Here is a 26,304-nt window from a genome sequence, read left to right as displayed (position 1 = left end):
GCTGTATTTTCTCTCTTCCAAAAATGGGGGTGAGGACACAGCTTGAAACAGACTCTTGGCCTCTCCTGGCAGATCTGGGAGTCAGGGTCAGGAAGGTAGGGTGGGCTCAGCAGGCATCTGTTCAGAGGTTGTTCAGTGCAGACAGAGCCCTGGGCCTCCACTGGCTCCCCCAGAGAAAGGGGTAAACCAGCTGGTCTTAGGTGGTCTGTGGGAAGGAAGGAGATGCAGGCTTACCTTAAAGTTGTGTCAGATTGCAAAATATTAAAATAAATAAATACATAACCTAAGATTGCCATGTACCCGCCACTTTCATATAAGATTTTTTTTAACACTGTGCCATATTTGCATTAGATTTTGAGAAATAACATGTGTAAGATACATGTCCCTTGCCCTCTCCTTCCTCTGTGTGAGCCTTACATTCTTTGTGTTACAAAATGTGTAGCTCCAATGAAAATGTCTTCAAAAGGGCCCTCTAGGTAATAATGAATTGTAAGAAAGTGCTTTATGATATTTTTTATTTAAAATTCTGGAACTTTGAGCCAGTTCCAGAAAGCCTAAGTGGATTGTATCAGTGGAGCTTAGCTGAAGAGAGTTGGCTAAACTTGCCTAAGTCCCCACCCCCTATCCCCTCACAGAAAATTCATCAGTGTGGGATTAATTGTGCGAAGGAAGTGAGAGGCTGCTACCTGTGTGGGCATCGAAGCTGGCTCGGCGTCCACCTGGCCGAGGGCCCCACTCGCCTCTGCCTGGGCAGTGGGGGGCGCCCGAGCACCCCCAGATCCGCCTCCCTGCCCTTGGCCTCCGCAGTGCCCAGTACCTCTGTGTGCCCCCAGGTGACCCACAACCAGGAGAACGTGTTCGACCTGCAGTGGCTGGAGCTCCCGGACGTGGCCCCGGAGGAGCTGGAGGCCCTCTCAAGGAGCATGGTGTCTCACCTCAGGAGGCTCATCGACGAGCGGGATGAGTGCACCGAGGTGCGCGCACCCCCGTGGCCCCGGGAGGGGTTGGGGCTCGGGTACTCTCCCTGGTTCGGCTCCCCAGTCCCCGCAGGAGGAGAGAAGTTCATCGGAGCATGCGCGTCTCACCTCCTTCCTGCGTTCACCCCCCCACCCCGTCCTCTCACTAAATAATTAGCTGCTTTTTAAAAACTTGCATCAACTCTTTGCGACCTCCCTCCTTGTTTCCCAGTCTCAGTCGAAGTCTTCTCTTTTATTGTCCTTGTCTTTTGTTTTTTTGTTTGTTTTTTTTGTTTGTTTGTTTTATCAAATCAATAAAAAATATTGTGCCAGCCCCCTGGGCCCAAGCACAAACGAGGTAGGCGGGTCCTTGCGGCTGGTTTCCATCCATCCCCGCTCTGTTTCTCTGCAGCTGATCGCGGACCTCAGCCAGGAAAGGGACTACCTGCAGGCGCAGCACCCACCCAGTCCCCTCAAGTCCTGCAGTGCCGACTCCACGCCCAGCCCCACCAGCAGCCTGTCCAGCGAGGACAAGCAGCACCTGGCCGTGGAGCTGGCGGACACCAAGGCCAAGCTGCGGCGCGTCCGGCAGGAGCTGTGAGTCCTAGCAGCCCGCCCCGTCCACCAGTGGCCTGGGGCTACCTCTTTCGTGGGGTGACATGGGGTGCAGACTTGTTTCTAGTGAGTGGTTTCCTCACACAGACAGCACCCCCCGCAGGGGAGGGGTCTGCAACCTAGGGTGTGCTCCAAGGCTGAATTGCCTCCCTTCCCTAACCTGCAGAAGGAGGAGCTCCACCTGGATCCTTAGGGCTCCTGCCAACGAAACATTACAGGCTCTCTGCAGAAGTAGACTGTTGTCTGCATGCAAGCCCAGTGTGGGGCCAGGACGACCACCCATTTGGGATGATTTCTCTATTGGGGGGAGAATGCGGCTTGCCCCACCTGGTCTCCTGCAGGTCTCCTGGCTGCTCCCACCTCTCAACAGCCAGCTCACTCCCGAGTGAGCCGGCTGCAGCTGGAGTCTCCTTACCTGTCCTTCATACTCTGAAGGGAAGCCCCTGTTTCTGGTCAATGTGATTTGAAAGTGGGCATTAAAAACTTAAAAAGTGAGCAGACGTCTGAGTCGGGAATGTTTCTTCAGACCCATTGTGTAGATTTTCCACTGCCACCCAGTGCCCTTTCCTTCCCTCGGTGACCTTGCAGAGTGGTAGAGGAGAAACCCTTTGATCATGTTCCTTTTCGTTCTCACTTCCTTAGGGAGGAGAAGACAGAGCAGCTCGGGGACACCAGGCATGAGGTAGACCAGCTGGTGCTGGAGCTGCAGAAGGTTAAGCAGGAGGTGAGCAGGAAGGCGCGGACCTGTGTCCGTGGGGCAGGGAGGCCCGGAGGCTGGGATTCCACCACATGACCTTGTCCCTGAGGTCTGGGAATGCATCACCAGGAACTCCCAGCAAAGGCCTCTATTTCCTTCCCACTCACAGCAAAGCTGCCGGAGAGCCATTTGTCCTGAGCACTGCTGTGGGGGTGGCCGTGTTTCTTAGCAACTACATGTGGAAACCCCTCCCCAGCCCCCATGGTGGCACACCCACAACCCCTCAGACACCAGGCACTGCTCACCCCAGGACATCCTGGGACATGCCACACTGCGGGGATTCCCCAGAGAACCCTTATTCGTTTCTGCCGGGGATGCCCTGAGTTGGGTCCTCCTGCTTTGCCCACCTCCCCAGAACACCCAGCTGGCAGCAGATGCCCGATCGGCCCGCGCCTACCGCGATGAACTGGATTCCCTGAGGGAGAAGGCAAACCGTGTGGAAAGGCTGGAGATGGAGCTGGTGCGCTGCAAGGAGAAGCTGCACGACGTGGACTTCTACAAGGCGCGCATGGAGGTGGGTGGTCAGGCGGGTGGAGAGTGATGCAGGGGCCGGGGCCGGTAGCGGCAACTGGATGCTTTGGGAGAAGTGCATTTGGTCTGATCTCTCCCTGGAGGTTTTGGGACAAGGAGCCCTGTCTTACTTTGCCAGAGCTGCTATCACAGTAACCACATAGTGGGTTGACTTAAGCAATGGGAATTTATCAGCTCACAGATGTGAGGCTAGAAGGAGTCCAAAATCAAGGGATTAGCCAATCTTGCTTCCTCCCTGGAGGCCGGCGTTCTATGCTGGCTTGCCACAGTCCTTAGGGTTCCTTGGCTGTGGTGCGTCTTCTCCCTTCTCCTTCTGTGACTTCCCCCTTTCTTTCTGTAAGACGTCCAGTAATCTGGATGAAGACCCACCCTCATTCAGTTGGGCTATGCTTTAACTAAAAGTAGCATCTTTAAGAGGTCCTTCATGTGATGGGTTCACAACCACGGGGACTGGGTTAAGATGAAGAACTTGTGTTTTTTGGGGTACGTAATTCAACCTACCACAAGCCCTAACATTTCTGCAGCTGATGCTTTCCCTGCACTCGGCCTCTGGGTTCCCCAGGAAATCTCCTTGGTGCTCCTCTTCTGTCTCTAGGCATCAGGTCAGGGAGAGGCAGAGAGAGGAAGGAATATGGTTGGTCAGTGAAGGGCAGCAATTCCTTTTAGGGTTTTTTCTCTCACTTCCTGCCAGTTGATGACTTTCTATTCCCATATCTCTGTTTGGACCTCGTAAAATTTCTGTGGCTTAGTCTTGCTAGGACTCCGGTGCCTTGTCTACAAAGTAGGGGTAAATACATGATTTGATGAGTTTTTTAGATGAAAGAGATAAAATACATGATAAATCCCTGGCATTTGGGCCAGTCCCTTAGTAAACCCTTATTCTATAGAAACGACTCTGAATAGTCTTTATAGTAAATTGTCTGAGGTCACAGGAGGAAGTCAGGGGAAGGGTCACGGCTAAATGGGGAGCTGAGGCCAAGGCTCTGGTCAGGTCAGCTGAGGCTTTGACCTCTCCCTTACCACCTCACATTAGCAGTTGGGTGCCATGACCCTGTTTGCTGAAGATTTGGGATTTTCGTCCCCTGTTGGCCATCTTAGAGGGGTTGAAGGTGGCTCTCATGACATGTGTCTATTCATTGTGTTCAGAAAGTTCCCTTTGGGTAAAGTCGGTGTATCTGGGGCTCACCGTGGACTTGCGAGATGCTAAGAAAGAGTCCTGTGGTCTCTCGCCTCACTGCTCAGGAGCTTTAGGTACCTGAGCACGGACCTGGAGGGCACAGTCTCGTCCCTCTCCTTGCTGAAGGTCTCCTGAAAGGCGTGGTCATTCCTCCGACCTAGTCGGGAATGTCTGCCCCTGGGAAATACACCTTTCCCCTTGCTGAGAAAGGGCCCTTGATGCTGTGCCAAAAAGCCTCAGCCTGAGCGGGGGGTGCAGAGGGGAGGCAGCTCTTGTCTTTGGCCTGGAAATGGTCCACCGAACGGCTGGTTATTAAAAGCATAAATCCTGGCACAGGCAGGTTCCAGGGCACTGGCGCATACCAGTGGCTTTCATCGCTGGCACTCACTGGAAATCCACTGTTGGGTGGGTCGGGGGCAGTCGTGCACAAGGTCCCCTGAACTGCTGCTTCAGCAGCTTCTCCCATGCATTGGGGGCCATTGTGTCCCCCATGAAGGACCACAGAGGGGTGGGTCTTCCCCGTCTCCCCACAAGATCCTGCTCGGTAGGGGCGGGCGCTCCATGTGTATTCCCAGCCTCGTCCAGGCAGCCTTGCCCAGTCGCACAGACTTGTTGATATAGCTCCTGCCTGGCGCTGAGCCCTGTGCAGGAGCTGGGCTTCCGCAACATCCAGGGCTTCCGGACTCAGACAGGGGACTCCACCTGCCTGAGCCTGGGGATGCCTTTCCCACGTTCTCAAATACTTCTGTGCCTCTGTATTGTAATAATGGTACTTTGCATATCTTTTGATTAGTAATTTACCTTGAGAGACATTTCCATGAAGTTAGTACTGCTTTAATTTTATATTAATTTTAATAATCCCAAGAGAAGTAGTGCATACCTGCTTGAGACATTTCTTTGGTTTGCAGACACCTGGGTGGGCTGGTGGGCTGGTGGACTGGGCTGGGCTGCTCCATCCCAGGGCCACAGTAGGGAAGACTGAGTCTCAGTTCTTCTCAAATGCCCAAGATATTGGTACTCAGAGAAGCAGTGCAGGGCAGGAGCATTTGAACTCAATGGAGTATTTACAACAGTTTTGCCAGTTGTCTTCAGTCCTTATGGGATACGTAGAGCAATCGGCAGTTCATTCCCTTGCCCATTTCCCAGACTCAAAACCTTTCATTCATGAGTGATTGTGCCTCATTCCTATCATGAACATTAATTGAGTAGCATGGATACCAGAGAAACCCCTGGTCTTCACAGAGCATTATGAGTGCTGTTTGGAGGGGACTGCAGAGTAGGGGCGCCTCGCCCAGACTGGGGTGACAGGTAAGGTAAGGCCTTCCTGGAGCAGCAGCGTTGAAAGTAGACCTGGATTGGAGACATGCGCTACTAGTCCAGGAGCCTTGCAGACGGAGAAGCCACATGTTGGAGGACGTGCAGGACAAGTTCGGGCTCACCAGGTCCTGGTGTGTCCAAGTAGGGCGTGAGAGACAAGGCTGGAGGGCACCAGTGGCCCAGTTGTGGGGAGAGCGTGGCATCCTCCTTTACACTGAGGGAGTGGTGTGGCTTGTATTTGGAAGGCTCACCCTGGCTGCCGTTTAGTCAGTGGATCAGAAGAGGAGCAGGGGGTCAGGATGCCCAGGGCGACGGCAGTCACTCTCACCAGGAGTGCAGCCTGGATGCTCCATTTGTCTGGTGAGCTCTCTCCCACTGCTGGGACAGGAGGGGGTGAGCATTAGTGGAGCACCTACTGTATGCTGTTCACCACATCTCTGTCTCCTATCCCGCAGGGAGGGACCTTTTTCCTTGGGGAGAATGAGTGAATGGGTCAGGGTCACCTGGCCTCCGAGCTGACCTGAATTCTGCCTAGCTTTCTGCCTTTTTTTATGACTGCTGCTTCCCTGAATCCTACTGGAACAGGTGCCCTGGGAGTGGAGCTCTGTTGGCTTTGTTCATGGATATGTTGTCAGCATTAGGACAGTATCTGGCCCATAGGGGCTGGACGAGTACTCATTGAGTGAGTTGTGCCTGAGGTTGTCTTTGGGCAGCGCTAGCGGCTGCAGAGCCAGTGGCCGCTGTGGTGCAACAGAGCCACCACTTTCTCAGACACCTGCAGCAGCCCAGGTCCAGCCGCGTGGGCCTCCCTTGACCAGCTGCCTGTCTAGGGCATCCGGTGTGTATTGGGGTCAACCTGGGCTGCAGGTGAGGACTCTGGAAGACCTCGGCAGCACTGGACTCTGTAGGAGGAAGCCATTAGCGTTTGGGTGCTGCCAGGATTGAAGGTAGCCCCCTCCCCTCAGGGCCCCCCTAGCGCAGAGTGAGCATCGTATCGTGTGCAGCTCTGCATTGGTGACTTTATGGCCGGGTGTTCGTGTTTCAATAAATGAGTGTGCATACCTTTATATGAAAATCAAGAGTTTTCAGAGGGCAGTGAGGTGCATTTCTGAGAAATTCACCGTGGGATTCCTAAGAATAATTTCTAAGCAATTAAAACATATACACAGTGCTTTGTGGAAATCTGCAGGTATCTGAATTAAAGTTGACATAAATCTAATAAAACCTTAGATTCTAAAGCCCCAAGTATGACATGTACTGATTTCTGTAATATGTATTAAAAAAAAAAACTAAAATAAAATGGATAGAGGGATGGCTAGATGGGCAGATATGTGGCAGTGCAAATATAGCAGAATGTAGAGTGAATTGTAGAATCTAGGTAATACATATATGTATGTTTGCTATTCATATTCAATAGGATATGAACCATTTTGCATAAACCACATCATTTCAGTTTTGAAACAAGTAAAACTATCAATCTGTTTAAAGCTTTGAAACAGTTCCCGATAAGCCTTTAATTGTCATTGCTCAAGATGTGGTCATTATCTTCCTGTATCGGAATCAGCTGAGGGTGCTGTTGAAATAGATCCCTGGACCCCATCCTAGCCCCTGAGGATAGGCCCTCCCTGGAGGTTCTGTACTTCCATGTTGAGGGTGTTAGTCTTAGCTGGACCCGGTGTTTTCCTGCTGAGGCCCTCGACTCCTGTCTTCCTGCTGTGGTGGGTGGGGTTGTCACCTCTGAGCCCCCGAGGGCAGGGGTGGATTGAGGGCAGGGGTGGATCGGGTTGGACTGCGCCTGGGGCCTGGCACACAGAGGCACTTGGCAATTAGTACACAACAGAAGTCAGAAACCATTGCTCAGTAGATTTGCAGCTTGGGGAGAAGGGTGGGGAAGGAATCATGCATTTTGTTCCCGCATCTCCTTTGGAATGGAGTTGGGGTTGCATGTGATGGGCAGGAGAGCAGAGAGTCTTGCACCTGCCAGGGAAACACGGCACATGGGTGACCCTCTTCCTGGTATAGTGCCAGAGACAAGCGGCCGGGCATCCACTGCCCAGAATGTGCCCTCTGTAGCCAAGGAGGAGCACGTAAACGCACATCACAGAAGGAGCGTGTGTGAGGTGCCAGTGAGAGAAAAAGATAAAGGACGCGGTAGAGGGGGAGGTTACTTCTGGTTAGAAATACACGGAATACAAATTTCCGTGTTCTGCTTTTAAACTTCTAGCACCTTTTATGTGGCTCCTAGCCTTGTTTGCATAAGGGGTAAAACAAAGGAGGGAGGCAGATGCATACAGTAGGAGGTGTGGGGTGCACTGCATGGGGGTGGCAGGCCTTTGGCTTCCCTTTGCAGGCAGTGGTCCCAGCTCTGCCGGGGCAGGGGGATGAGAAGGCTGCTGTCCAGAGGGCTGTGTGGGAGGAGGACCAAGGCAGAAGGAAATGGCCTGGAAAATGCCCTTTTCCCATGTTTTGCCATTGGCTGAAGGTTCACCCCATCAGCACAAGGCTGGTGCACAGGTGTTGTGTGCATCTTGGCCATAGTGGACGCTGGACGTATCTGTGTGCTTCATGTGAGATTTATAGCTTTCTAGGTAGTGCTGGTTCAGAGACTGGCAGGACACAATCTGAGCTGCACTACTGTCTTGCTGAATGGGGGCAAATCTTGTCCCTTCCCTGGGCCTCAGTTCCCCCATCTGTAAAAGGAGGGTGGTCTGGGTAGTCTCTGGGATCCCTGGTCCCCTGGTGGCATGGGAGCACATTTGCAGTGAGCCTATCCTGGAGTGCCACCCTCTAACAGAGTCTTCCAAGAGGAGATGGGGCCCCCTAGAACAGATCAGCACAGCAAGGGGTCAGCCAGGGCCAGAGAGATAGGGTGGAGGATTGGCGAGGCACTGGCCAATTGGGAGCTGGATTCGTGTTCAGCCTCCAAGTAGGGCGAGCAGGTCTGTCCTATCCCTCTCTGGGCCTAGGAGAGGGGGCCAAGCCTCCTGTGAGCCCCCAGCAGAATTGCTCACAGTTATCATCTCCAGTCTTCATCCTACAACCCTTCCCTCCCGCGTCCACTGCAGTCCAGCTTCCACCTTCCCCTCTACCGCTCATCTGAAACCACTCTTGTGAGTTAAGAGAACCCATGACCCCATTGCCAAACGGGCACCAGACCACTTCCCTCTTGAACGCTCTCCTCTGCTCACCTCCCTAACGAGGCAGTCGCCTAGTGGATCTCTAGTTCTCCCTGCCCGGGCCCACACGGTTGACTACCATCCTCTGCCTGCCCCCTTACATAATCCATGCCCCTCTTTCTGGTTGTCACCCTCTGCTGTCTTCCCTCCCTGTGCTTCCTCTCCATGGCTGTCTCATCTGCCTCCTGCCCTCTTCCTGGAACTGACATGATAAACAATAAAATTCCAAACTCTGATCTTTGGGCCTGGTATCTCTCCTGCATTCCAGGCCTCTGTCCGTCTGGAGAGTTCAGGGATCACAATCAAACTCACTGCCCAAGTTCCTCTGGCCTTCCCTGAACCTGACCCCATCCTCTCTCTAGACAGGAGTCACCATCCACCCACTTCAGGACAAAAGCCACAGCACGAGTCAACTGTGATTCTTCTTTGACCAGCTCCCCCCAACACACTCCCTTTAACCCCACAGTGCTCCAGGCCCTTGGCACACCCACCCTCACCAGCCCACCTGTCCCTGTCCAGAGGCAGGTCTTTGAAGAGCTGAGTGTGTGCCCCTGCCTCCTGGCTACCTCAGTTTGCTTGCTCCTGTTTCTTTCAGAGCCTGCATGCAGAAAGCCCTGTGCACACATTGGAGTTGGCTGTCCTTCTTCTTGTTCACATCTATCCAGCCCCTCGTTGCTCTAGGGATAAAATCCACGCCCCATCCCTCAGGCTGGCACACACCTGTTTGCAGGACCCGATGCTCTGGCAATGCTGCGCCCCCTCTGAGCCTTTGCATAGGTGCCTCGCTCTCCCCCTGGTTCACATCTCCAGGCTCCATCAAACTCGGCTCAGGAGCTGCATCCCAGTGGAGTCTCCCCTGATTCAGGATTTGCAGTAGGTTAGCCGAAATCTGTAGGCTTTCAGATCTCCCCAGAACAAGTCAAAACGGGTACCAAGAAGCCTTAAATTTCTAGGGTTGGCTTTCAAAAAGACTCCTTATTTAGCTGATAAAACATAAATGTCTTTCTTTTGGAAAAGCACAATTACTTAAGTTGAAGCTAAACTTTAAAAATGACTTTGCAGGCACTGGTCCACTCTCACTAAGAGATTTAAAGGGTTGGCTGCCCAGGGTCACCCATGGCTCTGGCCCTGCCTGCATTCTCTGGACATGTATGTACCCCTGTCCTAACTCTCAGCAGCACTCTCCATGTGGCATTGCCATGATTATGTTTTCCTACCTGTTTCCCCACCAGACTGAACTCCTTGAAGACAAAGGGTGTGCCTTATTGCCTGAGCACGTTTTCCAGCCCGGGGGTTGGTAAACTATGTTCCATAGACCAAATACTCCCTGCCATTTGTTTTTGTAGATAAGATTTTAAGGGAACAGAGCTATGCCCATTCACTTACGTGGTACCTATGACTGCTTTCAGGCTACCAGGAAAGAGTTTAGATAATTGCAACAGAGACCACCTGACCTGCAAAGCTGAAACTATTTATGTTCAGTCTTTTCACAGACCTGTGGCCTGTAGTTTGCCCAGTTTTGCACACAGTTGTTTCCAAAGGGACAGTAATAATAACTTATGTGATTATGGAGCTTTTGCCACATGCCAGAAACTGTCTTAAGCTCTCAACTTACATCAGTATAATTAAGTCTCATGATGGCCCTCCCTACGAGGTCTGGCAGTCATGATTAGTTACACTTATTTTTCAGTTGAAAAAATCCTGGAGATTAATTAGTAATGTGGCCAACATCGTGCAGTTTGTAAGCAGGTGGGTCTGGCATTCAGACATCCATCTGCCTCCAGGACCCTGCCTGCCCGCCAATGACTCATCATCAGCCTCAGCCTGGCAAGGAAGAAGCAAAAGAAAGGGGCATGGAGGAGAGGTGAAGGGAGAGGATTTCATGGAGGGGCCTCTGCTCCAATGCCCATGGAGAAGAGCCCCGCCTAGCAGCTCTTGTTTGATCTAAGGCCTTACTGCTCAAGTGGGGAAAGTTAAAATTCAGGGGACTTAGAACCCCTTGAAAAGGGAGATCTCCTGTTCCAACTTTGGGTTTTGTGCTTCTCTTTATTTCATAATAACATCTAAGGAGCTTTGATAAAATTCACTGCACTAAGAAGTTAAAGCAGGACCAACCTGCTCTTTGATTTCTGGTTCAGCCTGCCATGCTCGTCACATCCGGTGAAGCTTAAAATCAGGCAGGTTTTCAGATGCGGCCTCTCTCCCTCGGCCAACACAACAAGCAAACTCACTGCCCTCCCCCTGTCTACGTGGGACATGACTCCCAGGGGTGTGGACCTTCCTGGCAATGTGGGACAGAAATCCTAGAATGAGCTGGAACTTAGCATCAAGGGATTGAGAAAATCTTCTCGACCGAAAGGGGAAAGAGCAAAATGAGACAAAATAAGTTGTCGATGACTGAGAGATTCCAAACAGAGTCGAGAGGTTATCCTGGAGGTTATTCTTACGCATTGAGTAGATATCACCTGTTTAGTTAAGGTGTAATGGAGAGGCTGGAGGGAACTGCCTGAAAATGTGGGGCTGTGCTCTGGTGGCCTTGTTTCTTGAAGATCACTGTATGATGATATGGCTGTCGCTGTGTGACTGGGTGGTTGTGAGCGCCTTGTGTCTGATGTTCCTTTTGTCTACTTTATCGACGGGCACAAAAAACATATGGATTAGAAATAAATAAATAATAGAGGAACAAATGTTAAAATAAATTGAGTAGATTGAAATGCTGGTGATCGGTGAAGGGGTAAGTGGTATGGTACATATGAAATTTTTTTTCTGTTTTCTTTTTGTTGCTTTTTCTGAATTGATGCAGATATTCTAAGAAATGATCATGATGATGAATATGCAACTATGCGATGATAGTGTAAGCTGTTGATTATATAATAAGAACGGAATGATCATATGATGAGAATATTTGTGTTTGTATGTGGTTATGTATCATAAATAAAAAATAAATAAATTTAAAAAAAAAAACAAAAACAGATTTTCCATGGACTGTAAGGGATTTTGGTGAGACCCAGCGAGCAGGTGTGGGTGATGCCTGAGGCACCAGACTCCCAGACTCACTCCCCCTGCATCTGAGACCAACTTTCTGTGGCTGGGCATAATCCCTTTGGGGATTGTGGGCCTGAGCTCCTTGGGAGGGGCCATTTGTTCCTGTGACTCTGCAGCCTCTCTGGAGCCTGGTACCCATGAGGTGTCAGGAGACGTGTGCTTGCCTGGGATACATGGGCTCTCACGCAGTGCTGGGTTGAACAGTGTTTTGCAGGGTGTGAGGTGACAGTAGTAACAGCCGCTGCGGGGTATCTCCCATGTGTTATCTAATCCTCAAACCACCTTTGTTTTCATGCCCAACATAGAAAGAAGGAAACCACCTGAATTCACTTAGGGTCCCCTGGCCAGTGCATGCGGCAGGCCTGGGAACCGCCAACCTGGGCTGTGACTGAAGGTCATCCTCCTGGGTGTCCGAAGAGGCTGGCATTGGCAGCTCAAAAGCCGCCTGGGGGCCAGTCCTGGAGTCTGGCCTTGGACTAAATAAACACGGCTCCCTCTGCCCTTTGTTGGGCTGGGTCAGTCAAGCCTTTAAATAGCCTGCCAGTTCAGTTGGGGTCAGGGTGGTGGTGGGGTGGTCTGGCCTTGGGCAGCCTCCTAGGAGTATGGGATCCAGCTTCCCCTCCACACCAGCAGAGTCCTTGGCTTGCTTTTGGAGTTTGGGTGCAGCTCTCTTTCATATCTGGTTTCTCACTTCTGAGGTAGGTGGAGTGTGTAGGGTGAGCTGAGATATTCTGTGGCCTAATATGGTGGAAGTTGAAACCACCAGAAAAGGAAGACATATCACATAGCAGTTAGAAATCATGCTATTCCATGCTACGTTCTGCTCAGGGCCCCTTCGCCCATCTTGCCTGTTGGAAATCTCCAAATCCTTCAGGGTCTACCTCATGGGCCATTTCCAGTTCCTCCTCGCAGTGTGATCCAGCTGATGAGTGTTTTCTAACTATTACTAAAGGCTCACAAGAGCAGAGGAGGACTGTCCCTGCCCCTGAGCAGGTCAGTGTTGAGGGAAGAACTAAAGGCCAGCCTGCCTTTGCCTCAGAGTGTCCCAGGACACTATGGGAGCCTAAGTGCCCAACTCAGCAGCGGGGTAGGGTAGATTCAGGGGTCCTTCTCAGGGACAACTCAGAGTGGGTTTTGAAGGCTGAGTAGGAGTTGGCTATGAGGCTGGAGGAACAGCTTGTGCTCTGTGAGTACAGCAATGAGAGAGTGGCGATACCAAGTTATGCTGGTGGGTAGATCTAGCTGGAACATCCATTGAGAGCAGCAGAGGCAGGAACCAGAGAGTAAAGGCCAGATCATCTTCCTTGAAGCCCCACAGCATGTTCTGGCTCATTAATTAGTTGCAGTCTGGGCTTCTTTTGCTCACATGGGCCCCTTGAAGCTGGGTGTACAGGCCGCTGAGGATAGCAGAAAGGACACAGGATTTGGCACTGGGTTCATTCCTTAATTAATCAGAGCCAGTCCCCCCATCCCTAAAAGGAGACTGTTCCTACCTCCCTCCCAGAGCTGTTATGTGAGGGAGTGAGTGAGGCGGGGACGCAGAGCACCTGGTGCGAGGCCAGCTACCAAGTAGGCACCAGAAAGTGCTGGCTGCTCTGCCCACTGCTGCTGCCCCACCTCTTGCTCCTGCTTATCTTTGTATCCTCTGTGTCCCATCCCAGCCACACACAGATGGCTGGGGACAGATGGCAGAGAGGGGCATGCAGGTGAACCCAGTCTAATGACCACAGCCTTTGCCAGATCTCAGGCTTTGATCAAAACTGTGTCTGCTGCCCAGAATGAGCATGGTTTCTTCGCTACCAAGAATCTTGAATTCTGGCCCATGTATGGGGAAAGTGAACAAGTCGTGAATAAGCGAGGACTATCAGCCCAGTTCCCAAGTGTTAGGATCCGTGTGTGGGGAAAGCCTTAGAAAACTGCCAACCAACAGATTCCTATTCAGGCATGTGTTCATAAACTGTGAAGGCATTCGGGGGGGGAAATTCAGCACACACACACGCACACCCCCAAGCCCTTGGGCTGTGCTGGGAAGGGCTCAGGACAGTAAGAGAAACCAAAGGGCATTTGTCCCTTGCCCGTTAGCAAGGGGTGATGCAGACCTGTGGTGAATGAGCTGAATTCCCATTGCGTGCTCCAGGTTGCCTGTGATCAGGTTAAAGAGGCCAGCAGGCCTCTTCCCTGCAGCACATGCAATGACATATCTATTGTAGAGATTCCCTATTTCTAGGAAATGCCAAGAGCTTTTGTTCTCCCAAGAGTACATGTGTAAAATGTTCAGCTAGGAACTGTGTTTTGGTTGAAAGCTTGCCTGAGTGGTTTCCAGGATGTGGATGGAATGTTAAAGTCAGAGGACCACACTCGAACCTCAAGCCTGGGGCAGAATCTTATCCTCACCCCTTCCTCGCTAAGGAAACTGGCTCTCAGGGATATCCATGTCTGTCAGTGGAGCCCATTTGTCCCATTTGGCTGCGAATGTAACACTTTTTAGCACTGCGTAGACTGTTACCTTCCTGAACTGAAATCTTTCCTTGGCTTGTGGACTTTATCTCCTAGTAGAGAAAGTCTGTATGGCCTGGCCTAGTGAAAAAAGTGAAGATAAAAAGGGAGACATAGCCAGAACCTCCTGCAGCATGCTTATCCGTAGATCGTTTTGATGCAGCCGCCTGGGAGCGCTTTGGTTTTAGAGTTCTGTCTTAGTAACCCAGGTGCCTCTATCTGATGGTTCTCATGTCTGTTTTTGCTGACCAGGAGCTGCGAGAAGATAACATCATTTTAATTGAGACCAAGGCCATGCTAGAGGAGCAGCTGACGGCCGCCAGGGCTCGGGGCGACAAAGTCCACGAACTGGAGAAAGAGAACCTGCAGCTGAAATCAAAACTCCACGACCTGGAAATGGTAGTTCCATCTGTGCTGTTGCCACATTTTAAACAAATTGGGGCTGGGTCAGGTTTTATGCCAGGTCCCTCTCTGATTTTTTATCTGCTGGATTTGCTGCTGTTGCCGCCACTGCCAGTGACTTAGGGAATATAGAGAGTAGTAGCTTGTTAAGATCAGTGGGTTGAGCGTGCACCATGTAGCGCCAGCAAAACAAAAGATGTGACATCTATATTGCTTTTCTTAAGGATAAAATGTTAAACATGCGTGTTTGTTTTGTGAGAAAAATCTTAGCCAGTGTTTCTGGTGTGAATTGCACTGTGATTAGTAAGCCCCTATACAGCTTTTTTGAGGCATGTTAGTTTGCTCCTTACCATGATACTTGGTCTTAAAGCTGTGCACGGCGCGTCATTTTGCACAGACCATGTTTAGTTACAGACCTCGCAGCTTTCTTCATTATCTACCGCCAGGTTGGGATATCTTTTAAAGGCTCAGCTTTCCCAGCGGGCCTTGAGTTGGTGTGATTTCTGGGCAGCTCTGTCTGTTTGGAAGTCAGCAGATACATCCAGGCTCTTTATCCTCAGCCAGTGAGGGTGGGTGTGTGGCAGTGGGCATCTGTCCAGAAGATTTTTACTGGCTGCATCCTCACTCTTCCCTCTTCCTTTCTGCCCCAGGACCGAGAGACAGACAAGAAGCGAATTGAGGAGCTGCTGGAAGAAAACATGGTACTGGAGATTGCACAGAAGCAGAGCATGAATGAATCTGCCCATCTGGGATGGGAGCTGGAGCAGCTGTCCAAGAACGCAGACCTGTCGGACGGTGGGTGGTGCCTGGAGCTGGAAATCAGCCTGGCCCTGGGCCTCTTCCCCTTCTGGGGAGCTGAGCCTGTGAGCTGAGCCTCGGTGTCCATCTCCTGCGGCAGGCTGTTCACTCATCCCGAGTAAAGACGATTGCCTTCAAGTGCCATTTGGAACAGTTTCATTATAATTCTCCCTGAGGGAAACATACAGAGTCTGACGGCCTCAGTGTCAGGATGTGAAATACAAATTAAGCTATGCCAGGTTTCCAGTTCCCATATGGACTCTCCCAGGAGTTTCCAGATTACAGCCTGTGGACAGTCAGGCCTGACTAGGGATGGCTGAGAGCCCTGTGTGACAGGAGACACCCGGTGTCACCAGTCCTCTCAATAAATGTACCCGAGCCTGGTTTCCCTCCGTTCATTTGCATAATTGGGGAAGATGGATGCAGCCTGTTTTCCTTCTCCCTGGAGGTGGGAGGAGAGATTTACTAAGTGACAGCTTTTCAGGAGACCCACATTTTCTGTCAATCTGCCCATCCTCCCGTCCTGTGCTTGCACTGCTGGCGAGAAGCCGGCACCTCTTCTCAGTGGGTTGGGTGGGGCAGCAGGAAGCTTCAGCGCTGGGCAAACAATAAGCCAGTTCCTGCATTCTAAAATAGCACATGCTAACCATTCACACGTACCTGATTATGCAAGTTAACATTTACTTAGAACCTTACAAAGCCTGGTAGGACTTTTGGCTTGTTGGGGGCTACCCCCCCACCCCCCCTGCAAACCTCCCTAAGCATAACGGAGAGATTGTTAAAAGCAGCTAAATATTGCTTTGCTTTAAGGGATCCTATCAGTTCCAAACCTAAAGTTAGGTAATTAGACTGAATGAGTTAGTGTTGTCTCTGTGCTGATGCCTGTACAGTGCTGGGCCGAGGGAATACCACGGAACCCCGGAAGTTCCCTGCCCTTTGGGAGGACCCATCCAGTGGGGAGGACTACTGTCCCCTGGTGGAGTGGAGCAGTGGTGCAGGCGGCATGGGCCAGTCTCAGAGCAAATAATTCAAGTCTTTCTGTTTGACTTGGAGCCTAGGATGGCTGCCCAGGATGGCTTGCGAGCCTCCCCAACTTGTACATCCTTTGCAATCGACGGCTGTGATCTGTTCTTAGTTTTCCCAACTCCTAGCACCCTGTATAAATGTTGACTGGCAAGGATGGCATACCGTAAGAAACACCTGAATGTACTTTTGCATGAACGGTGGAGAGGTTTTTCGAGTCAGAAAGACCCAGTTGAAGTCCTAGCTCCTCCACAAATTAGCTGAATGGCATCGGGCAAATACTTAGCCTCTTTGAAGTTCAGTTTCCTTATCCCAAAGCGGGTAATGAACCTGCCTCCCAGGATAGCTGTGAGTGTTAAATGAAAAGGTGATGAAGCTTGAATCTACACAGGCACACGGTAAAGGGCAGTTGTTAATAAGCCTTTATGTTTAATAAGCTGCTATCTTATTAAAACATAGGGGAGCCTGGCTGCTAATGCTAGCACAGTTCCAGGAGCATAGCACTCAGCTAAGAACATGGCCTGTTGTATTAACACACTGTTGTGTTGTTGCAGTGGTATTTGAGGCTGATTTTTTTTCCTCCTTTTCTTCATATGCAATTTTTTTTTCTTTTTTAAAGAGTACTTGGAGGTTTACAGAGTCATAAAGGGAAGTACAGAGTTCCCACATAGCACCCTCTCACCCGGTGCAGACTTTTATGGAGAAGAGACTTGTGATCAGTTCCATTGTTTAACTTGTAGAACTTTAAAATTTGTTCGTTTTCTGAGTGATGCAAAGACAGGGTCTGGATAATCACAGGGTTTTATTATAGTGGAGCCTATGCTAAGGTGTTGTGTTTTAACTTACTTTCATTAGTAGCATGGTCGGGCAAGCCCTGCCGGCACCTGCACATGTGAGAGCATGTGTGGTTTTGTGTGTGCCAGCTCTTGAGTGGGGCGGGGCCATGGTCACTCCGTCCACCTCCACTGCTGCCTTGTCCCGTGATGCTTGGGGCCTGTATGAGATTCTTGTCTGTATTGTTACCCTTGGGTAGAGGATGGAAACTCAAGGAAGGAAACAGATATCATTTAATGCTTTATGATTGCCCAGGGAATCTGAATAGATACATCTTGTTTCCAGATTGATGTGCTCACTATGAAACCATCATCCTATGTACCCACCACCCACAGGGCGATGGCTGAGAAGCAGTGGGGGACCGGTGGCAGCCCCTTTAGCAGTACCTTGGGACATGGCTTGACTCCTTCTTCCAGGGCTTTGCCGGACATTTGTTTCTTCTCCCCATAAGTTCAGTGACTTACCTAAGGTCATGCAACTGGTCATGGCAGGAGAGGGCCAAGAACTTGCCTTCACTGGGACATGAACTTTCCGCATTTACATTTAAATTCTGTAAAAGCAGTGTGGATACTTGGCCCTTTTCTGTCTTTATCTCATATATATTTTCATCTCACTTAAAATCCTTAAGGCATTTTACCTATGCTGACTCATTTTTCTTCAGCATAGTTGTGAAATTGCAAAAAAAAAAATCCTCTGTCCAGAGGCTCTTACTAGCGATGGCTGGTACTCGGCATGTGAGCCAACGCAGCCTTCTTCCTCCTGTGGTGGACATGACCAATTGTGCCTCCTCCCTGCTGAGTGTCCCAGTCACCCATGGCTCTCAGCTGGCACAGAAGATAGCACCCATAAGCCTCTGAAACCCTAAGTTATACAGCCGGGTTAGCAGCTTGGTAAACACCTGGCCCCCAGAAGTTACATGGTCTTGAACTTTTGTACTGCCTCCTCCATAATGACCTGTTGTCTTCTTAAATGAAAGGTGGTTCCCCTATGGGAGCCCAGCTCAGATGATGGAGGGTCCTTAACTGCTGAGGGCCCCTCAGGCACTGACACTTACAGTGCCACCAGAGACAGGAGTAGAAGTGGGAGAGAACTGGCCTGTGTGGGCCCCTCCCAGTCTCCACAAGCCCAGGGCACAGGGCCAATGATGGCGGATTTCCTGGGACACCTGGCTCTGACCCGCCTTTGTGCTTCAGCTTCCAGGAAGTCATTCGTGTTTGAGCTGAACGAGTGTGCCTCCAGCCGCATCCTGAAGCTGGAGAAGGAGAACCAGAGCCTGCAGAGCACCATCCAGGGGCTGCGGGATGCATCCCTGGCGCTGGAGGAGAGCAGCTTCAAGTGCGGGGAGCTGGAGAAGGAGAACCACCAGCTCAGCAAAAAGGTAACCTTGGGCCAGGGTGGTGCCTCCCCCAGCCTTTGCTTTGACCGGGTGGTGGGTTACATGGGCGGATAGTTTAGATGTTGGGGAGGATGCACAGCTGAAAGGATGTGCAGAGTGCAAATGCAGTCACAGTTAATTTCCATAGAGGAACAAGAATAATAATTGAGAAGAGTCAAGAGGCAACAGAGCTTCTCCCTGTACCACCACCCTAAAGGTGATGACCTGGACCTATGTCTTAACTTTGGTGTGCCTTGCTGTCTTCATCTGTGAAATGGGTTGTTGTGGTACCCACCTAGTGGATGTTGTGAAGAGTCTGTGAGCTCGCATATGTGAAAGGTCCGGCACATGGAAAGTGTTCCGATTGTAGCTACTAAAGTGTAAGAGTTACAGCAGTGGACACATGAGATCAGAGAGAGGAAGCAGTTAACATAAGGCTCTGACTGCTGTATGTTTAGTCACTTCTGCGGCAGTAAGTACATCTGTGGGATTGCAATATTTTGCGTGTGTGTATGTGTGCACATAGGATCACAATGGACCAATTTTGGGTATTACTGGGGATAAAATAAGATCACTGCTCTCTCGCTCCTGTTGGTTTATGGGATGGGAAAGAAGAGACCACTGGACTGAATTTGCTTCAAGGAACTGCTGGGTCTTCCCAGTAGTCCAGTAGAACCCTAAAACAGACATGCCTGCAAACCAGTTTTCATTGTACAGTCACAAGGACCCCCATTCACAGGTAATGCTGGCTCCAGTGCAGGTAGGATGTGGGCTTACCATTGGAGGCTAGAGGTTGCCTCCTTGTTTTATCTGCTCAAGGTCAGAGGACATCTAGAACCTATTACTAGGATAGCTGCTCTGGTGTAGGGGCATTGTGGATCTCAGCACACCAGCTGCCGCACTGCATCCAAGGAAGGCCAGGCCGTGCTCAGCTTGGCCACCACTGAGGGCTGGTACTTCCGGGTGTCTGGCTCATCCCTCCTGATATGCCCACAGATTCCATCAGTATCATCTGCTGAGGCTGCACTGGCTGTGTGAGGAAGAGTGGGCTGCAAGGGGGAGACCCCCATTCCTGTGTTGGCTCTGCTGGTGCTTTGTCTCTGAGTGAGGTTTGGGACGAGTATGCTGCCGTCTTCTGAGGAGTGGTCTGTCAGGTCCCCCTTTTGAAGCATTGCGTTCCTTGCAGCATGAGATAGTTTGCCAGGACCATGGAAAACACCCCCTGTCCTATGTCTTGTTTCCTGATGCAGAGTAGCATGCACTTTTTTTTGCTTCCTTAGATCCATGTGTACCTAACACAGAAAATATCTTACTAAATGGCAGTGAATAAAAGGTAAATCAACCTTTAGAAAGATGAGAGAGCCTCCAGCTATGTGGGTCCTCACAGCTGTACCGCAGAAAGCCTTAGTATAACCGGCCCAGCCCTGTGACTTTGTGGGTTGCTTCCCAGCAGACCATAGGAGTGGCAGCTCGTACTTGCCACCACGCTCACTCATCCACTATGGCCCTTCTTGCTTCCCTCTCTAGATGAGCTTCCTAGTCTGACACTGACTGCTCCTCCTGGTAGCCCTTGGAGTCATTGTCTTGGCACAGAGTCCCTGGTAGCTGAGGAGGTGGGAGGCAGGTACCATGATCCCCAGGTCACAGCTGTCCTGGGTCTGGTCCTGGAATCCTGGGGCGACCCCCACCCTCCAGCCGTGCTCTTCCCGGTCATGTTCAGTATCAAGCCCTGGACCAGCTGCCATCCATCATCACCCGCTCCCCCATCTCATGGGTGGGAACCACATCCAGCTGACTCTCACTCACCCGGTGCCCAGCCCCGAGCCTGCGTAGCAGGTGCTCCCTGGTGTTTGGTGGGGGAAGGTCTTCTCCACCAGCTGTGGGGGTCACACTTCATATCCTGCTGACCCCAGACCAGTTTCTCTCACCCTGACTTTCCTTCCTGTAGCCTCGGTCCTCCCACTCTCCTCTCCTTACCGCATGGTGTGCCTTGGCTGCCAGCTGGAATTTCTTGGCCTTTTGGGGAACCCACCTGGCCCAACTGAGTCCCCCAGGGAACATGGTCTCTTTTCTGGAACAGGGACAGGCACAATTTGCCGGAGGGCACAGACATCTGCCGGAACCAAGCCTGACTCTCCTCCCCTCACCCTGAACGGATCCCAGGCTGCAAGTTCGGTTAGGCCCAAGACGTCTGTGGAAATAATTCCCTGAAGTAAAATGTCCAAACTCGTGCCCTTTCTATCTACCTTAGGGAGCTGCCTTCCATCCCTTTGTCTGTAACTTTATGGTGATATCTTAAGGGGTTCCTTTTTTGAGCCCAGTAGGAAAAAAATCCTTATTTTCAGAGGAAGGGAACCACCCATTTGGCTTATCATGAGATGGCAAGAGCAACATGCCTGTAGATGCCCAGGGCCGAGTCAGGGCTCCTACACCCACCTCCTCTGGGTCCCTGGGGGCTGTCCTGCATGAGCCCACAGCCCAGCAGGGCCTTCAGGCAGGACAGAAAACCCTCTCGGCCCTGAGCTGCAGACATTGAGCCGAAGGATGGCTGCCAGCTCACTGCCCAGCCCAGCAAGCTGCCCACAGGGGCTCCAAGGTCCGTCAGAAAGGAGGAGTTGAAGCGTGGTACAGAGAACTGAAAAAAGAGAGGATGTGGGGTGTCCAGCAGTGGTGGGGCGGGACGTGGGAATCCCCATCTTCAGACCAGAAGCCACAAAAATCAAAAATGTAAAAGCTGGAATGACGTTCCTCTCTCTGGGAGGCCAGCAAAGTAATGCACAAAGCAACAGTGAGGGTAAAAGGGCAAGTACCACCAGGGTGAGCTGAGGGGGCCGGCGGGCACTGGCCCCAGGCACCCCAAACATGAGTGCAGGCTGGGGTGTGGGCTCATTGCACGCATGCCCCAGCTCTGCTTCAGCCTCCCTGAGGCCCTGGGCAAGTCACCTGGCCCCTCGAGGCCCCAGTTTCCTTCTCTGCATTGTGGTGAGCAGCCCGTTACACCCCTCCCTTTCTGCGGTGTAGGCAAGATCACCAGGTGAGAAACTGGTTCTCTGCTCGGCACCCCAGGCCCCATGCCAGGAGGTGGGACAGAGACAAGGACGGACAGGGTGGTCATGCTTTTGAGAAAGCCCCTGGCACGTGGCACATTGGGCTGCATTTTCCAGGTGCTGTAACTAGGAGTGAGAGAGGGATGGCTTTTTGACCCTGGCAGGGTGAAGCAGGTCCTGGGGTCCCCTGATTGGGGTGAGGGGTGAGATTGGCGGAGAACAAGCCCTGCTGTTCTGGTAGACTCATGGTGAGGAAGAAGCTTGACAGAGCACAGACTGTGAGGCGGGAGGCCCCTTCATCCCCCCCTCCCCCCAAGTAGAGCTGGAGTGTCCAGCAGCCTTATATCGCAGAGAGCGGTGATTGGAATCACCCGGAGCCTTTTGAACATGTCCCTGGAGGTCCTCTGCCCCAGACAGACTGGATCAGAGGAGGGTTCTTAGGTCTGGCAGCCCATTAGGATCATCTGAGGCTCTCTGGATCCCATCCCCAGGGCGTCTGATTTAATTGGTGGCCTGAAGTTTGGGATTTTTCAGGGCTCCCTAGACGATTCCTCGTGGGAACCATTGTTTCAGACCAGTGGTCCCAGGCCAGAGCTCCAGCCTCACTTAAGGCCGTGTTAAAATGCAGATTCTCAGGCCCTGTCCTGGATCTACTAAGAAACTAGGGGGCCAGTCAGCTGCCTTCTCTGGTACCTGCTGTGCAGTAGGTTTGTGCCAAGCCCTTTACACCAGCCCAAGCTCACTTCCACGGATGCTGCTGGCCCCATTTCTGGAAGCTTGCTCCTTGTCACACAGGCGGGCCTTGAGTCCTTGTCTTTCTGGCCCCAGAGCCTTTATCCCAGCTCCTGTCCCCGGGTCCCACGGGAGGGACAGCAGCAGCCTTTTAGCAGTTGAGGTTCCGGGTCTAGGCCCTGGCCATGCCAATGAGCAGCACAGGCGTCACCCGCCCCAACCAGCGAAGCCTAAGTCTGCATTTGAACCCTTTATCGCGGTGCACCAGTGGGTAAGGAAGTGTGAGAAGCCCCGACCCGGGTACTTCATGTGTAGGGAGATTGGCTAAGGTGGATCCCACCTTAAGAGCTCAGGGTCAGGGAAGTGATTATGTGCTATCCCGGCAAGAGGAAATGCAGTCTAGTGTAGGCAGAGGCCGTGGGGATTTGGGGAGGGGTGTTGAGATGCAGAAAGAGAGGAGAGGGTAGGACTCGGTGACAAATGTACTTGGGAGGTAGAAGAGGACAGGGAGAGGTGTGGGAGGATCACTCTCTAGGAAGGGAGGGGGAAGACGAGAGAGGGGATCTGTGAGTGTGAAACCCCCACCGGGCATCCCAGGGCCGTGGCTGGAGGCTCTTGCAAATGAATCTGCCCCTTGGGGGAATGGGCAAGACTGAGAGAGCCGCAGGGGGCAGCAGAGTACGTGGCTAGGTGGGTGAGGCCGAGGCAGGCTGGGAGGGGTGGACTGATTCGGCCCTGACTGGTGTCCCTTCCCAAGGCGGGAAGTGCCCAGTCACTGGCTCAGAGGTGACAGTTGAGAGTGTGCAGTGGTGGCTGCCGAACAACCCCAGGACGTTTTTCTTTGAGAACAGGCCAACTAAAGTATCCTGTGGGACTGAAAAGGTGTTCGGTTTTTTTTTTCTTTTAAAATGTACTTCATTTCTGGAGCTTGACTTTTGCCTGGTTTGAATCTTTTGGGTCTGCAGATTGAAAAATTACAAACCCAGCTGGAGAGAGAAAAGCAGAGCAACCAAGATTTGGAGACCCTGAGCGAGGAGTTGATCAAAGAAAAAGAGCATCTCCAGAGTGACATGGAGAACCTGAAGGCTGACAGAGCCAGGCAGGTAGGCACTTCCGGAGTTGACATCTCTCTCGCCCCTCCCAAAACCCCTGCCTGCAAGAGGGAAGTTAAGGAGTATAGCAATTTCCTAGTTATTTATGAGTGCACGGGTTATTGCATAGCACGCCTAACTAAACCAGTGGTTCTCAGCCACTGGGATTGGGGAAGGTGGGGCTTTGCCTACCAGGGGACACTTGGCAATGCCTGGAGACATTTTTGATTGTCATAACTTGGGGTGGGGGGTGTCCTGCTGGCTTCTTGCAGGTAGAAGCCAGGGATGCTGCTAAACAGTGCACGGGAAAGCTGCCACAGCCGAGAATGGTCTAGTCCCAAGTGTCCAGTGTGCTACCTCAGCAGACACCTGACTGGCCAGGAAAGAGAGAAGAGAAGAGGGGTTGGGATACAGACAGGGTCCTTGCCCAGATGTAACTTACCATCTTGAAAACTGAGAAGTAGCAAGCAAGATAGTTGCAGGCGTGTGCTATTGAGGAAACAGACATGGTGCCAAGGCGGAGAAAGAGGTTGGGCATGGAGCAACTTCAGTTAGAGTGGTCCAAGGGGATGACTCTTATACTGAGCGCTGAAGGATGAGAAGGATTCAGTGATGCCAGAGGCTGGAGGGGGAACAGTATCCCCAGTAGATGGAACAACATGTGCAAAGTGACTGAAGTAGGAAAAAGCTGAGGAGCAGTGAGTAGGGGTGTAACATGGAGTCGGCTGCAGGCGGTGGCGGGGGGTTGGGCCTGCGGGGTACAAGGCCAAGTCTTGCTGCATGCTGGAAGGTACCCAGGGAAATCATTGGAAGTTTTAATGCGGGGGAGAGATGTGATTTATGTTTTCGAATCATCCTGACTGTTATAAATGTATTTTGACTTGACTTAACATCTACGAAATTACCTTTCTGTCCTCTCACCTTGCGCCCATGTGCTTCTGGGAAGATGTTTGAGTACATGCTTTTGGGTACACGTTAGGGTGGTCTTTCAAGGCCTGCAGTTTCCAGTTTGAACCCAGATCGCTGACGGGTGTGTGTGTGTGTGTGAGTGTATGTGTGTGGTGTGTGCAATAGCCAGTGTTATCCCTGTTGTATTTTCCTGTAGATCAAGGATCTTGAGCAGGAAAAGGATCATCTCAGCCAGGTGGTCTGGGCGCTGCGGGAGAGGTCGCAGGTGAGCAGCGAGGCCCGCGTGAGGGACGTCGAGAAGGAGAACAGAGCCTTGCACCAGACGGTGACGGAGACCAGCAGCAGGCTCAGCAAGCTGGAGTTCGAGAAGAAACAGCTGCACAGGGACTTCGAGCAGGCCAAGGAGAAGGGGGAGCGCATGGAGGAGCTTGAGAAGGAGCTGCACCGGCTGGAGAAGGAGAACGAGAAGCTGGCCAAGAAGGCGACCTCCCTGAAGGCGGCCACCGAGAAGGCAGACGCCCTGGAACACGCGAGCAGGGGCCTGGAGCTGGAGAACCGGAAGCTGCGGAAGTCCCTGGACACCTTACAGAACATGTCGGTGCAGCTCGAGGGCCTGGAGCGGGACAACAGGAGGCTGGACGAGGAGAACCTGGAGCTGCGCAAGATGGTGGAGACGATGCGCTTCACCAGCGCCAAGATGGCGCAGATGGAGAGGGAGAACCACGAGCTCGAGTGCGAGAAGGAGGAGTTGAAGAAAAACGTGGAGCTGCTGAAGGCCCTGAGCAAGAAGTCGGAGCGCCTGGAGCTCAGCTACCAGAGCGTGAGTGAGGAGAACCTCCGACTTCAGCAGGCACTGGAGAGCAGTGGCCAGAAGTCGCAGGCCCTTGAGAGAGAGCTTGGGGAGCTGGAGGCAGAAAACCAGGTGCTGCAGCGAGACCTGGAGGCCCTGCGGCTCTCCAACAAGCAGTTGGAGAGATTTGAGAAGGACAAGAAGGTGCTAGAGCAGGAGGTGGCCCAGCTGGAGAAGGACAAAAAGTTGCTGGAGAAGGAGGCCAAGCGGCTGTGGCAGCAGGTGGAGTTGAAGGACGCCGTCCTGGATGACAGCACCGCCAAGTTGTCTGCAGCCGAGAAGGAGAGCCGCGCGCTGGACAAGGAGCTGGCCCGCTGCAGGGACGCAGCCAGCAAGCTGAAAGAGTTGGAGAAGGAAAACAGGGACCTGACCAAGGAGGTCACCATGCACACGAGGACACTTACGACCCTGAGGGAGGTACGAGGGTACAGGGGTGAGTGTGTCTGGAGAGAGAATGGGGGAACCGCTGAGTGGGCATGGGGGTGTAGGTATGTCTGCAGAGAGCATGGCTTGGGGTTCCAGAATAGTGGAACTTTGTGTGTCCTACTTAAAAATGTTCCTTATAAGCAGAATAATACCTAGAACCATAAAGAACCTAATAAAATCACCAATTATGATATCAGTACATGAAGGTAACAATATTAATAGTTTGGGTTATTTTAATTCCATTGTTTTCCCTGTGCATGCAAAGATGCACAGACTTCATTATAGATACATAGCTGAGCTGTGTGTGTGACAGCACTCCAGCCTGCCTTGATCTCAGGACCCCACTATCTCAGCACTGGGCCTTGGCAGGGAAAACTGCAGCTGGAGGGTCCACATACCTTCTCTTCTGTGCTTCAGTCAGGAAATGATCCGCTTCTCTTCTGCTGCTGCAGTTTATCCAGAGCTGATTACATGGCTTTCCCTGGCCTTAGGGCAGATGGTGTATTTGCAGGAGCAGACAGACTCTATGGTGGACTCCACTATCTGCATCACCCTGCCAATTCGGAGCTAATGGTTTTGCAGGGTACACGAGCATGCATGTGACTAGCTGTGATAGCAGGCAAAAGTATATCTGGGCTGCTGCGCGTCGGTGTGGAAGTAAAGCGGGTTAGAGTGAGTGAACCCCCTCAACAAGATCCCACATTTGAAAAATCAAACCAAGACCAGAATTTCAACTAAAACCTTTCT

At 51.8% G+C, this 26,304-nt stretch overlaps 1 protein-coding gene across 4 annotated transcripts in view; it reads left to right on the top strand.

Annotated features, from left to right (window-relative positions):
- CCDC88C (coiled-coil and HOOK domain protein 88C) overlaps positions 1-26,304 on the top strand; it is a 149,560-nt gene that overhangs the window by 76,604 nt on the left and 46,652 nt on the right. For all 4 annotated transcript variants that reach the window (XM_077123347.1, XM_077123348.1, XM_077123349.1 and 1 more), the window contains 9 exons: positions 834-974; positions 1,369-1,553; positions 2,214-2,295; positions 2,684-2,842; positions 14,323-14,469; positions 15,123-15,267; positions 18,321-18,505; positions 23,247-23,384; positions 24,478-25,548. In XM_077123347.1, coding sequence (XP_076979462.1) covers positions 834-974; positions 1,369-1,553; positions 2,214-2,295; positions 2,684-2,842; positions 14,323-14,469; positions 15,123-15,267; positions 18,321-18,505; positions 23,247-23,384; positions 24,478-25,548 — 2,253 coding nt within the window. The remainder of the gene's footprint in view (positions 1-833; positions 975-1,368; positions 1,554-2,213; positions 2,296-2,683; positions 2,843-14,322; positions 14,470-15,122; positions 15,268-18,320; positions 18,506-23,246; positions 23,385-24,477; positions 25,549-26,304) is intronic.

The sequence above is a fragment of the Tamandua tetradactyla genome, chromosome 12 (assembly GCF_023851605.1).
Source record: "Tamandua tetradactyla isolate mTamTet1 chromosome 12, mTamTet1.pri, whole genome shotgun sequence".
Classification (NCBI taxonomy): domain Eukaryota; kingdom Metazoa; phylum Chordata; class Mammalia; order Pilosa; family Myrmecophagidae; genus Tamandua; species Tamandua tetradactyla.
The sequence above is the reverse complement of the archived record's forward strand: the minus strand, read 5'-3'. Positions and strand labels throughout refer to the sequence as shown.